Below are 14,765 nucleotides of genomic sequence, written 5' to 3'. Positions count from 1 at the left end.
CTCTGCTACATTTTCCTCCATAGGAGTTAGCTACTTCAGCAGGTATTCATTCTATTTTCTTTGTTGGTTTTTTTAGTGCTGTCATTTCTGTTTCCTAATTGTGAGACCTAATTACTCATACTCATGCCTGATAAAAAGTTTGAGAAGCATCTTATACTAATACCATTTCTTTTTTTATAGTTAATCTTCTGTTGTTTCTCACTATAAGTCATGGACAGATCTTGGATGTATCTTGCACCAAGATCAAGTCAAACTTTTGTTAATGGTGTGCTAAACTTCTTGAATTTTGCATTTGAGAGAACAAGTGTCAATGGGGGGATGATAAAGTGTCCATGTACAAACTGTATAAACATGGAATATCAGAATAGACAAATTGTTCTAGATCACCTCATATGTTTAGGGTTCTGTCCAAACTACTTGAAATGGGTATATCATGGGGAGGACACAACAGTTGCATCAACAAGCACAACCCATAACGAAGAAGAAAGCATATTTCACCATGAAATGCATGAAATGTTGAATGATATTTTTGAGATGGAAGGTGGAAGGGGAGCGGAAATACATGAGAATGCCTTAAATAATAGTCAAGAGATGGGAAATGGGAGAAATAAATTCGATGACCTTATGAAGGAGGCTGAAGAGAAAGTGTATCCGAATTGCAAATACAACAAATTATCATGTGTGGTGTATTTGTACCATTTAAAGTGTCTTGGTGGTTGGAGTAACAAATCTTTCTCTATGTTGTTAGAGTTTTTAAAGGATTTGTTACCTGAAAGAAATGTGTTACCTAAATCAACACATCAAGTAAAAAAAATAATGGCTAACTTGGGATTAGGATATGAAAAAATTCATTCATGTCCTAATGGTTGCATGTTGTTTTGGGATGACAAGGAGAAAGATGAAGTTTGTTCCTTTTGTGGGTCTTCTAGGTGAGAAGTTCATGAAGCTAATCCAGAACAAGAAGTGAGCCCTCCTAAGAAAAAGGCATCAAAAATATTGCGGTGGTTTCCTCTAAAGCCTAGACTTCAGAGATTGTTTATGTCATCAAAGACATCTAATTTTATGAAGTGGCATCATGTGGATCGTGTAAAAGATGGAAAGTTGCGACACCCAGCAGATGCATTAAATTGGAAAGATTTTGATGAAAAGTTTCCAGAATTTGCTCGTGATCCCCGTAATGTTCGCCTAGCTTTGTCGAGTGATGGTTTCAACCCGTTTAGGACAATGAATGTGGCACACAGTATTTGGCCAGTTTTTCTTATTCCATACAACTTGCCTCCATGGTTGGTTATGAAGCAACCAAATTTCATTCTTTCTTTAATCATTCCGGGTCCAAAAAGTCCTGGAAACAAAATAGACGTGTATATGCAACCTCTGATTAAAGAGTTGAAGGAGTTATGGGAGGATGGAGTTAATACATTTGATGCATCAACGAAACAACACTTCCAGTTGAAGGCTGCTCTTATTTCTACCATATCAGATTTTCCAGGTTATGCCAATCTGTCAGGATGGAGCACTAAAGGAGAACTTGCATGTCCTATATGTGGTTTTGATACTGATTCCAAATGGCTAACCAATGGAAGAAAGTGGTGTTATATGTGTCATAGGAGGTGGCTTCCAGTTGACCATCGTTGGCGTTTAGACACTAGATCATTTCTTGGACGCCACGAATTAAGAGTAGCTCCAGTTCCTTCTTCTGGAAAGGAGATTCTACAAAAACTAGAAAATACAGAATTTCTTGTTGACAATGTTAATGGCGGTCCATGGAAAAAGAAAAGTATTTTTTTTATGTTGCAATATTGGGAACATTTGCTTTTACGTCACAATCTTGATCCGATGCACATTGAAAAAAATGTGCAAGACAACATAGTGGGGACAGTATTAGGACAAGAAAAAAAGTCCAAAGATAACTATAAAACAAGGCTTGACTTACAAGAATTAGGTATGAGAAAGGAATTGCATCCAAAGAAACGACCTAGAAGTAATGTTACTTTCATACCAAAAGCCTGCTATCAGATGTCCCGGGTTGAAAAGACTGAATTTTTAAAATGTCTCAAGTCAATCAAACCACCTGATGAGTTTTCATGCAATATCTCTCGATGTGTTCATTTAAATGAGCGCAAACTAATTGGGATGAAAAGTTATGATTGTCACGTGTTGATGCAAGAGTATTTGCCGATTGCATTACGTGGAACTTTACCGGACCATGTAAGCTCGGTCATAATTGAATTATGCGATTTTTTTAGGATCATTTGCTACAAGGATTTATCTGATGATGATCTAAATTTTATTGAGGCTAAAGTTTCTCTCACTCTATGCAAATTAGAGAAAATATTTCCGCCTTCCTTCTTTACTGTAATGGTACACTTGGTAATCCATTTAACCAGAGAGGTGAGGCTTGGAGGTCCTGTTGCATTTCGTTGGATGTACCCTATTGAAAGGTACGTAACATTTCTATAAAGTTTATTTATTGTTTTCAACAATTTAAAACTTATAAATAATCAATGACTTGTAACTATGGCACTACAGGTACCTTTGTAAACTTAAGTCATACGTTCATAATAGAGCTTGTCCGGAAGGATCAATTGCTGAAGGTTATATAGCTGAAGAAAGTATAACTTTTTGCTCCAGATATATATCGAAAGTAGAAACCGTCTTCAGTAGACCAGTTAGGAATGATGATGAGGGTCAACAAAATGACATTGAAGAATCCAACAATCTTTGCCCCGGTCGTGCTATAGGGCATAAATTGCATTCGGGACTATCTTTTCACAAAAGAAGGAGGAGATCTTCAAATTCAGTCATTGATGAAAAGTCACTTTCTCAAGCTCATCGTTATGTACTATTCAATGTCGAGTCAGTTTCACCTTTTCGAGAGTAAGACAATACATGATTTTTATGTTATTAGAAACTCTTTCTATTCATTCATCTTTCACACAAAAATATTAATATGGGTTTTTTTTAAGGGAACACAAACGGATAGTCAAGGGACAAAACCGTTCTCGTCGGCTACCAGATTATGAAATCGACAAGATTCATGCCCAACAGTTTAGTGATTGGTTCAAGAGAAGGGTAATTCGAAAAAAATGTTGAATATGTTATAATTTTTCATTTAGGATATTAGTTTTAAGACTATTAACATCTATGTTGTAGGTTGCACGTATGGAAGAACAAGGTGATGAAGTAATTGAAGACCTAAAATGGCTTGCTCGTGGTCCACTTAGAAGTGTGCAACGATACTCTGGATACCTTGTTAAGGGTTACCGTTTTCATACAAAAAATCGAGAGAAATCACTAAGAACCCAAAATAGTGGTGTCGTTGTTACTGTAGAAGGTGCAAATTATGCTAGTAGTCGAGATAGAAGGCCTGTTCATAGCGTGATTAACTACTATGGTAAATTGAGTGACATTATTGAGTTAAACTACTCAGGTCAAATACGAGTAGTTTTATTCAAATGTGAGTGGGTTGACATCAATAGGGGCTGCAAGAAAGATAATGGTGTAACATTGGTGAATTTCTCATACAGGGCGCATACAGGTGCTAATTTAACAGATGATCCCTTCGTATTGGCATCACAAGTTGAGAAAGTTTTCTATGTCACAGATCCTAAGCAGAAAGATTGGGAAATTGTCAAACATGTAAAATTAAGAGATGTATTTGACATGGGAGGTGTCGATACTCAGGTTTCTCCCTATTCTAATGATTGCACATTTGATGTGCCTAATTTGCATAGGATTGGGGATGATGGTGAAGATGGCATAGACATTACCCCTGAGATGGAACATGAAGAAGATGTTGAAGAAAGCGATGATGACTTTATTCTTTTTTGATTAGTCATTAATATTATGTCTTAAATCTTGGTGTACTTTTTGGACAATTGTATCATTAGGTGCTATATAGTGGTGTTTTTATCTGTTATACATGTGTGTGCGTTAGATTTATGATACTTGCAATGCATCTTTTGTTTATTGCATATTATTTTAATATTAATTATATGGCCAATATTGATGTCTGTATTGCATGTGTTTTGAATAGACAGTATGGGAAGGCGAAAGAGGCTATGTATCACTTCTACTGAAATCAACGAGCTCATTAAAGACCATGGGGCTACTGAAACTGAAGGTGTTCAATCAAATTGTGAAGAATGTCAGTCTATTAATCAACAATCTAACCAACAATCTTCTGAGTGTGAGATAGGTGCAAACGAACAAGGTATCTTAGTTACTCCAACACAAAATTACCATATGGTATAATAGATTAATGGTAATTATAAAAGAACAGAGGATTGAAATATAAAAAGAAAGAGGGTTATAATGTCATTATAAAGAACATGTGTATGAAAATTAAAAAGAAATAGGGGTATAATGGTCATTACAAAAAACAGCGGTTTGAAATTATAAAAGAAACAGAGGTTTATTGGTAGGATATTTTATTTTGTCTCTAAAAAGAAAAAGACGTAAGAAACAGAGTAAGAAACCACGTAATTTTGCTTTTGGCTTTCAAATCCAAAGTTACAATATATGTCCCTGGTTTTGACTCTTATTTCCCCTGTAACCCCTCATCCCATATTTCTTTTCATATTTGGTTTTAAACTTTTCAGTTTACACCCTTAGGTTTCACAATTTATTTAAAATTTGATATTGTTAAAATCTTCTTTAATTAGATTTTATCTAACAATTTTTTTAACAATAACCATGTTTTTGCTGAATTATTTATACAAAAATTGTCGTTTTACTGATATGTTAATGATCAACTACAGGTCCTTTTGCTGAATTGATTTTACAGATTTGGTCCTATGAAATTTACAAAATAGGTCCCTTTGTTGACAAAATATGATAGAATGTCACTATTTCGATTTTTGTTGATTATTCCCCGGTTGCTATTGAGTTACATTTTTTTGGTTGCTATTGTTTAGGTGCTCCCAAAAAGGTCAGAGGTTATACCCAAAAATCAGAAACATGGAAAATGAATAGTACACAAAGAATAGTTGTCACATTTAATAACTTCGGAAAGCCAGTGGGGGATGAAGGTAATGAACTTGTTCAATACCTTGGAACGCTTGTGAGGATGGCCGATCATGTTTCAATAGAATATTCTGACTGGAGAAAGGTTCCCATACAAAAGAAAGAGGATATGTATTCACTGGTTAAGGTATATATCACTTATAATACTTGATAAAGGATTTTCTTTTTGTATTCATATAAGCTAACATATTAATTCTTTTATGTGTAGTCCAAGTTTATATTTCATCCAGTTGAGACTAGTGAGATTAAAAAATGGATCTTTCATAGCATGGGAAAAAAATGGAGAACATGGAAAGGTTCATTAAAGACACGTGCGTATGATCCTAGCCTTTCTATTGATGAAATTGTGACACAGCAAACTAAAAAAGACAATAGAGTGAATCCAACTCAATTTAAAGAATTAGTTACTCGTTGGTTCACTTCTGAATTTCAGGTAGATCTGTAAGTTTCATTTTATGTATATTTGAAGAATGTGTAATAATTTACTATTTACCTTAGAGTACATGTGTTGTAAAAAGAATGAGTCGTGAAAAGATGCACGAGCCTCATGTTACGGGAACAAAATCATTTGCTAGACTTGCTCATGAAATGGTATTATTCTTGTTTTTTTAGTTTTATTTATTTATTTATTTATTTTTGTCTTTTTTGGTTTTTATTTCCTTTAATAGCTATATATTAAACATATCTTTTTTCCTTTTATAGGCAATAAATAATAATGGTGTATACCCATCACGAGGAGAAATGTATGTAACAACCCGCACTCGTAAAGATGGAAGTATTGTTGATGATAAAGCTGCTGAAGTTGTGGTAATGCACTTTTATGTATTTTAAATGTTCCTATCATATATATGTTTATGTTTTATCATATGTATGTTTATTTTTTAAATATTACATGTGTTATGATATATTTAGGCTTCATTGAAAGCTATTGCAAGTGACTCCATAAGCACACCTATAGATTCAAGTGATATTACAAATGATGACTACTCAAAGGTTAAAGGCCCAGAGAAAAGGGGGTATGTTCGATTAGTAGGAAGGATGCCGGCTGCAAAAAAGAATGGTGACTCTTCATCAGATTCACAAACTATTCATCAACTAAAGAGTGTTGTCAACGTTATGGCAAACATCATCCAAGAACATATCCCTAATGCAAACTTGTCTGCAGTTCTTAGAAATATGAACATAGAGGTAATTACATGCACTATTACTTAGTTTATATTTTATGTATTAATCATATTAATTTGTTTTCATTAATATGTTTTAGGTCCCTGGTATTTCTTCAGTCCCTAACAATTCTATATCAGTTAACCAGATATCACCAGTAAGAAGTCAGAATAACAATGGTATATACTTTACTGTTTCAACTTTTCACATATGTATTGGACAAAACTTTTACTTGCATTTTGAATCATGTTTTCATTGTATGCATATTGAAAGGTGTTTGTTTTTTTTAACAGGTAACCACTAGTGTCATTGGTAAGAAAGAGTTTACACGAGGATCACATTACTTCCATGAAGACTTTGAGAGAGATTTAAGAGCGTAATGATTTTTTGTGTTTTATGTTAGATTTTTAGACTTAAATTGACACTTAGTATGAATTTGTTTCCAAACATTTGAAACGTTTTTGGAAAACGATTTAACTTTTAATTGAAATGATGGTATTATGATTTTACAATTTATTGTTTTGTTTATCTTTTATAATTAATGATTTTAACTAATCAAAGCTAATATGTTAACGGCTAATATGTTAACTGTCCATAATGACATTTAAATTGAGAATATGGTTTTTGTAGCAAAAATTATGTGCCACTAAATGTGGTATAAATTTTAAATAACAATAGTTTTTACCGGCACAAAACTTGTGCCACAAAATCTTTTTTGTATATTGTGGCAAAAATAAGTGCCACTAAAACCTTAAAGGTTTGTAGTGACAAACCAAAAAGTGCCACTAAAAGGCTTTAGTGGTATCACTCTTAGTGGCACTTTTTTTGTGTGCCGCTGATTCTTAGTAGGGTCTTTAGTGGCATTTTTTAAGTTTTCTGTGGCACTTTTTGTATGCCATTAAATGGCTTTTTTTTTGTAGTGGAAGGAAAAATGATTCTTAAATTAATGCAACCAAATTAAAGCCGAAAGCTCTAAAAACTTGTGCACTCACTAATATTATGTTGACGTTTTCAAAATTACATGTATTCTCAGGGATATGAGTGTAAGGATAGTGGGGAAATTGGACCGACGCATACAAATATATAAAGAACATAACACAAGGTATGCCACAAACGTTTCTTTTATTATAAATTATTCTGGAGTTATATTTTTTTTAATAGTCAAGCACGCTTCCTAAACATGATTAAAAATGACAAACAGACGGAACTAACCTCTAGTAGCTTCCTTGTAGACTTCCTCCTCCTTGACACGACTATCCTCCTCTTTAACACCACCATCCTCCATACTCATCTCCTTGAGAATACACGTATTTTTTTTGAAACATCAACATAATGTTGATGAGTGCACATGTTTTTAGAGTTTTCAGCTTTTCTTTAGTTGTATTAATTTAAGAATCATTTTTCCTAAGAAAAACCTTTCATAAAGTATTTTATCAACAGTAGGTTACTATCTTTGTAGGATATCTGACGATCTTATCTTATTATCATATTATGATATATTTATTAATCATAATTTACTATCGTCGGGGGTGTGACATTTTAGCGATATATGAGATCTTGAGTCAAACATGGTAAATGTTTGTCCTTATTTATTGTTAAAATTGGTTTATCAACAAATTTTGATAATTACCGATATAACATAATAATTTCGAAATTAATGATAACAATATACATTTAATTTAAATAGTCTAAAAATGTCTATTTGTTAATCCTTGTATTCATATTGTTCATTTATCATATTCATTATCATATTTGTGTTTTTCGAAGATTTTGGACCGTCGTAGTAAATGACTGAGTTCTAAATATGTGTCGAGTTTTCGGCCGATTAGACTGAGTTTTACAACACCAACTACTATGAAGAAACTCTACATTGTTCCTAAATACCGTTCCATATTTTTACATTTGGTACGGTTTGTACGATACAGGTATGAGATCCAAATTTGGAAAAACTGTTCATCCCTACTAAATATCGTTCTTTAATAGATATTTTCAAGTTATTTGAGTTTACAAATCTTTTATAACTGAATGTCGTTTTTAATAGTTATTTTCAAACTATTTGAGTTGAAAGCTTTTGAAGCTATCAAATCAAATGTAAGCTTAATCTTAGATCATCGATTTCGTATCACTCGTTTGTCGTGCTACTAGAAATTTTGCACAACAAGTACACATTGCAATTAATACGAAATACTTTAAAATATAAATATTATATATATGAGGTGACCAGAAGACATAATGGATAGGGTAATATGAGTTGCAGATATACGAAATCTTTTGAAGCTTTCTCATTGGTTCTTCCCAAATTTCATGATCTTAACCACACACCTGTCACAGTTCACTCCCTACAGATACCCCCACCCTCGCAACCTTCTCCATCATCTACAACAGGCAACAGCACCTGTACCTTCCTCTCTTGAACCATCACTCATCAGAAACCACATCCATCAATGGCTGCAGCTGCTAGCTCTACCACCGTGGTCCGAGCGACCCCATTCTTGGGTCAAACAAGACCATCGGGTCTCAACTCTCTAAGAGATGTTGTCTCCATGCCCAGTGCCAAATTCACCATGGTATGGCTTCTGCTAATATTGAAAAGATCGCTTCTTTGCCGCTCAGACCCCATAGAGAAACTAAATCCACTAAACTTGTTTGTTTAATGGTTGAACAGGGAAACGACTTGTGGTACGGACCTGACCGAGTCAAGTATTTGGGACCCTTTTCCGCTCAGACACCATCGTACTTGACCGGCGAATTCCCCGGTGACTACGGTTGGGACACCGCTGGCCTGTCCGCTGATCCCGAGGCCTTCGCTAAGAACAGGGCTCTAGAGGTGACATATCCATTTTCACTCCTTTTTATCATCTCATTTAATCCAACCGAAAAGATTATTAGTTAACGGGGCTTACTCATGTTGCAGGTTATCCATGGGCGATGGGCCATGCTTGGTGCATTCGGATGTATCACGCCGGAGGTTCTCCAAAAGTGGGTGAAAGTTGATTTCAAGGAGCCAGTCTGGTTCAAGGCCGGAGCCCAGATTTTCTCCGAAGGTGGTCTGGACTACTTAGGAAACCCGAACCTTGTCCATGCTCAAAGCATACTGGCGGTGCTCGGATTCCAGGTGGTGTTGATGGGTCTTGTTGAGGGGTTCCGCATCAACGGTCTTGAAGGCGTTGGAGACGGTAACAACCTTTACCCCGGTGGCCAATATTTTGACCCGTTGGGGCTCGCGGATGACCCGGTGACATTTGCTGAGTTGAAGGTGAAGGAGATCAAGAATGGAAGGCTCGCAATGTTCTCCATGTTTGGGTTTTTTGTTCAAGCTATTGTTACAGGGAAGGGGCCATTGGAGAACCTATTGGACCATTTGGACAATCCTGTGGCTAACAATGCCTGGGTCTATGCCACCAAGTTTGCGCCAGGGTCATAGACTATGTAACTTTTCCCTTGTTCTTGTAATTGTAAGTTTGGGGAGAAACATTTGTAGATTATAAAAATTTAATTATATTCCAGATGGTGTACATTTATGAAAGAAAGAGTATCTTCATATAAATTAGGAAAATCTTCGGTCTTTGTGGTTTTCAAAAAAATCAATTTTGGGTTAACTTTTTTGTAATTTGGTTTGTTAAGTCTAATCATGAAAATAAGCCTTCACTTTTGCCATGTAATTATAAATGTGAAATGATTATTCATAAACCTCACTCGATCACCAGCTCATCTCCTCCCCCTTTCTTCATCTCCTTCTAACTCAATCCTGACCATTTCACCTCAAGCACAAAAAGCATCACAATGCATAAAGTAATTGTGAGTATGTACGCCAGAAAAGTCATGTTTAGGGTTTGCATGATGAACTGACCGGAAAAGTGGGAAAGCGCGGGGGGAGCAATATTCAATGAGTAAGATGAAAATGAAGGGATACATGGCTACGTTAAGGTTAGCGACTCTTTGTAAAATTTTCATTCTCGAGCTTGCTAATAGAGCGTTATTACGTGAGAAGAAAATCTCGACTAAACCTGTAGCCCAACGGAGCACCTAATGAAGTCGATATGTCAAATTAATCGGAGCTGTACCACGGAAGGCATCTCGTTTTATCACATAATACACCGATTTCCATTCCATGTTATGCATTTTGTAACCTGTCACAACATCTTCCATCACTGATCCGTAACTCCTCCCAACGCGTTTCCCCAATTTTGTTTTATCCTCACCCCAACATGAAATCCTGCTTATTGCTTCTACAACAATGGATGTGTCAAGAAGCTCTCGGGAGATGGTTAGGGCTCCCGGTGGATGAACTGCGAGTTGTCGGCTTTGGAACTCCGCCACCGGAATGGAATCAATGAAAAGAGTAGAGTTTTCGAATTTCTTGGGAGCAAGAGAGAGGTTCATGTCTTCTTCATCGGAATCGCCCACTCTCAGCGCACAATTCTCTTCCAAAGTGCTAAACTTAGCCTTTTTTCGACCGGTACAACACCAACTATAGAAAGTAGGGTGGCGTTCTTTAGATCCTGGTGGATCAAGTCCATAAAGTGCGATTCTAGGAAATAGGCATCCAGTTCCGATCTACACCTAGATCCATCATGAAACACATAACTTCTCGCATGGATGCAGAATGAAAGGTCGTGGTTGAAGTTTTAGGAGACAGAAAGTAAATCAAATATATAAACATTTAAAACTTCTTGAATGGTCCTTAGGGCATATAAAAGCCAATTTTGCCTGCACAAGCCTTGCATATGTTCGGACTTAATGGATCAATGTGACAGAGTTAGCTAAAGGGACAATCCATCAAAAGTTTTCAAACCACAAGGACCATCCTTGATGACAAAAAAAAGAGAATGGCCAAACTTGATTTTGTTTTTTTGGAAACCACATGGACTGTTTTTGAAGATTTTCCTATAAATTATTATAAAAGCATCTTCAATTGTAGATTTTAATATGATTCAATATTTTTACGAATTTATTATTATGTTAATTTTGATCTCTAATAAAATGACATTTCCGATGATTAAACATTTTTAATAGCTTTTATTTATGAATTTAACATATTCATCCTCACCTATGTGGGACTAACCCACTTGGTAGAGATTTTGCCTCTTAGATTAGAGGTCCCGAGTTTTGATCCGGCCGTTCAAGAATTCTACTAACTTGGTTATACTAACTTCTAACCACTAACCATCCATTCAAGAAAAACACATTCATCTTCATCTATTTAAAGTGTTTCATAAAACCTCCTCATTTAGTTAGTATATGATCATCATAGATTAATATATAAACACTGAATAAATGAAAACTAAGATAGAAATAATTAGTTAGTTAAAAAAATTGAAAATATTTAAAACTAAACTATGATTAGGAGGGTAAAAATAAAATATGATTTACGATGAACGGGATAGATGTATTGGGCTACCATGTTCAACAATGCAAAGACGGTGCATGACATCCTTACAATTCAACAATGGATGTCAAATATGGAAAAAACCGTACAAAATGTTCAAGAGATGGAGAATGTTGTTGGTCCTTCTAAGCCTCCCCCAAACACCGAAGCTCATGACTCCAATAAAGATGGTACTGCAATAGAAATCAGCTTTGCGTCAACGTTTGGTCTAGATGATAAAGACAACGATGAAATCCAACAGCCTCTCCATTCAAATGACTTCATCTTGGTGTTGGATGACGAAGAGTCAAGTGGTTCCCAACACTCCGCTTCCAAAATGAAATCAAAAAGGAAGAAGAAGTTGGTTGTATCTCGAAAGGAATTTCTCGATCTCCAATCAAAGGTTCATCATATCTGTAACGGGGTGGGATCGCGTGTTAAGTGACCTACTCGACGAGTCCATATTGGGACTCAGCGAGTACGAGCTGGCAGATGAAACCCTAAATCCAGGGGTTTGCACCTCTATTTATAGGAGTCTCAGCCTCCTTTGGCCTCTTTGCAGTCTTTGAGAGCTCCTTAAAACCCTAATACACGTGTGTGTGTGTGTGTGCCCATTGTGTGTTTGAAGCTTGAAAAGAGGATCTTTGGAGGGAGAAGGCTTGTAGGAGAAGGAGATTGGAGCAAGTAGAGTGTGGGAATCAACACTTATCTCAGTTATCATCTTCTGGAGGTAACCAAATCGCCTTTTTCCATGTGAATCTCTTCTATTGGTTGAGTTTTAGGGTTTTTGGTGAGATATTAAGTTGGAAAGATGAGCTATGGGCTAGATCTGAGGTTGTAACTTCAGATCTGGACGCTCCTTGGATTCTAGAAGCATAAAGTTATAGTTTTGGTCATGATTGAGGTCCCTCTTGAGCATGAAGCTTCATTAAGAACTTAAAATAGTTATTTAGAGCCTTTATAGCCATGCATACATGTAAAGTTTGCAACTTTACGTGATAAGCATACCCTAGAAACTTGGATCTGTGATTTGGAGCCGCTGCATGGCTCACAACAAGTATGTATGGAAAAAGGACTGAATGGACTCGGCGAGTCGCAAGGTTGACTCGGCGAGTCACATGAAGATGGTTGTGAACTCGACGAGTTAGATGAACAACTTGTCGAGTCCGATGAAGATTACCATAAGACTCGACGAGTTGAAGAACAACTCGGTGAGTCGGATGAGTTTTCCCAATGATATGTATGTGTGTGTATCCGTCGAGTTCCAACGAGGGAACTCGACGGGTGGCCTTAAAGTTTGAACGAGAATCGAAGGAACTCGACGAGTCACCCCGATGACTCGGCGAGTTGGAATGTGCTTCAAGGAACTCGGCGAGTAGCTGAGGGTACTCGGCGAGTTGGGGTCAACATGGATTGTTGACCTTGACTGAGGACTTTGACTTTGACCAGGGGTTGACTAGTGGGTTATGGAGTACCTTATAAGGTTAAGGACTTATGAGTATATTGTACTATGATCATAGGTGGTGGATCCTGTGTCAAGTGATCCGAGAGTTGGAGTTTATCTTCCGAGTCGACATCTGCAAGGTGAGTTATCCTCACTATATCGATAGGGTCTACGGCACCAAGTCCGGCCCTTTAGTTGTTATTGTTATGGTATGCTACATGTGGTTATGATCTGTTAGATCAGAATCAGGGCAGCTCACTAAGCCCTCAGGCTTACAGTTTTAGTTTATTGTTTCAGGTACTTCAGGAGATCATGGCAAGGCGAAGGCGTGACCGTACCACTCCTCATCCTTATGTTATGATTTTGGGACACTCTGATGGATATTGATTTGAAAACATTATTGTAAACGATGCTATTTGATTTTTACTTATGATCGAAAAAGTTTAAATTTGGTGTAAAATTTATGGATGTTACAAGTTGGTATCAGAGCCTCGGTTTGAGTAAATTGGAGGAACACTCGTGTGAATCCAGTCTCAAATCAAGGAGATTTTCGGAAAGTAACTTTTAAAAATGGTTTTCAAAATAAAGGATGGAGGATGCAGAGGATACGATCAACCGGAGCCTGTAAGCAAACCCCAAAATACCATACAATTATTTGATATTTTGATATGTTAGAACAGCATGCTAGTGCTAGGCTAGGGATCTTCAAGAATCACATGATAGATTCGCCTGATTATATGATACCTATTAGCCTAGAGTTTCATGTATATGGAATTGACATCATAATTATAGATGTTTAGTATATGCATCAAGGCTGTGTATAGTCAAGATCTTACAGCCTGAGAATGTCTGATTCGACCTTAGGGTAGGATTGGATATTCGAAATTCTATCTGGTCCAATGTTATGTGCGGCTAGCATACACTAGCGCTGTAGGGGCTGATGGAAGTTCCATGGAGGTGTGAGTTGTGCAGAGCTGTCAGAATCAATTGTGAGATAGGCGATGTCCCCTAGTAGTGAGGGTTGATGTAACACCCAAATTTTCAAATAATTTTTCACAATTTAAAAACACACTTTCATTCACAAATATTATAAAAATGTCATTGTATCACATCTCAATCCATAAAAACACAACCCAAGATCATAATGTGTAAAAAAAACTCCTCATGTGTGTACTGATCATACCGGCGCCTTCCCGCAATCCTCACTGGTACTGAAACACATAACACAACACTGTAAGCATAAATGCTTAGTGAGTTCCCCAAAATACCACATACAACACATATTAGCCACTCGAGGCTATAAATCTGTATGACCCTCTGGTTAATGTGTCTCAGTGGGACCCTCCAGTCCCATATCTTTGTGCACCCTCTGGTCCTAACTTTGTGGACCTTCTGGTCCTAACTCTGTGGACCTTTCGGTCCTAACTCTGTAAAATCTGAATCATACATAGCACAAATCACATAGAAATCACATCATACAAAAGCATACAAGATACTCTATCACATAACTCTAATTACAACTCTTTGGTAAAGTATAGTGAGAAGACTCACCTCGGGTAACTCGGTAATCTTGAACTCGGTAAAAATATGGTCTAACCTCCGCCTAATCATATGAATAAACACTCTTAATCAATACAACTCTCAAGGCTACACTATTCCCTCTCTTTGTACTCTCAGAAGGGTAAAAGACCATTTTACCCCTCCCATGACTCAAGGACCCTAGAGTTGACCAAACCCTAAAAGTCAACAAAAGTCAACTCTCTA

At 36.6% G+C, this 14,765-nt stretch overlaps 3 protein-coding genes across 3 annotated transcripts; 2 read left to right on the top strand and 1 right to left on the bottom strand.

Moving 5' to 3' along the window:
• Positions 1 to 351: 351 nt before the first annotated feature.
• LOC128127400 (uncharacterized) lies at positions 352 to 3,831 on the top strand. Its single transcript, XM_052765881.1, has 5 exons — positions 352 to 804; positions 1,069 to 2,441; positions 2,530 to 2,877; positions 2,967 to 3,072; positions 3,154 to 3,831. The coding sequence occupies exons 1-5, from the start codon at positions 352 to 354 to the stop codon at positions 3,829 to 3,831; spliced, it is 2,958 nt and encodes a 985-aa protein (XP_052621841.1).
• Positions 3,832 to 8,551: 4,720 nt separating this feature from the next.
• Positions 8,552 to 9,695, top strand: LOC111904852 (chlorophyll a-b binding protein 13, chloroplastic). The gene is made up of 3 exons (XM_023900560.3): positions 8,552 to 8,756; positions 8,855 to 9,016; positions 9,104 to 9,695. The coding sequence occupies exons 1-3, from the start codon at positions 8,634 to 8,636 to the stop codon at positions 9,611 to 9,613; spliced, it is 795 nt and encodes a 264-aa protein (XP_023756328.1). The 5' UTR covers positions 8,552 to 8,633; the 3' UTR covers positions 9,614 to 9,695.
• A 520-nt stretch (positions 9,696 to 10,215) lies between these two features.
• LOC111904873 (cellulose synthase-like protein D3) lies at positions 10,216 to 11,388 on the bottom strand. The gene is made up of 2 exons (XM_023900583.1): positions 11,350 to 11,388; positions 10,216 to 10,746 (listed from the first exon to the last, which is right to left on the bottom strand). The coding sequence occupies exons 1-2, from the start codon at positions 11,386 to 11,388 to the stop codon at positions 10,216 to 10,218; spliced, it is 570 nt and encodes a 189-aa protein (XP_023756351.1).
• Positions 11,389 to 14,765: the final 3,377 nt, after the last annotated feature.

This window comes from Lactuca sativa, chromosome 7, assembly GCF_002870075.4.
Source record: "Lactuca sativa cultivar Salinas chromosome 7, Lsat_Salinas_v11, whole genome shotgun sequence".
Lineage (NCBI taxonomy): Eukaryota > Viridiplantae > Streptophyta > Magnoliopsida > Asterales > Asteraceae > Lactuca > Lactuca sativa.
This window is presented reverse-complemented; position numbering and strand designations above follow the sequence as displayed.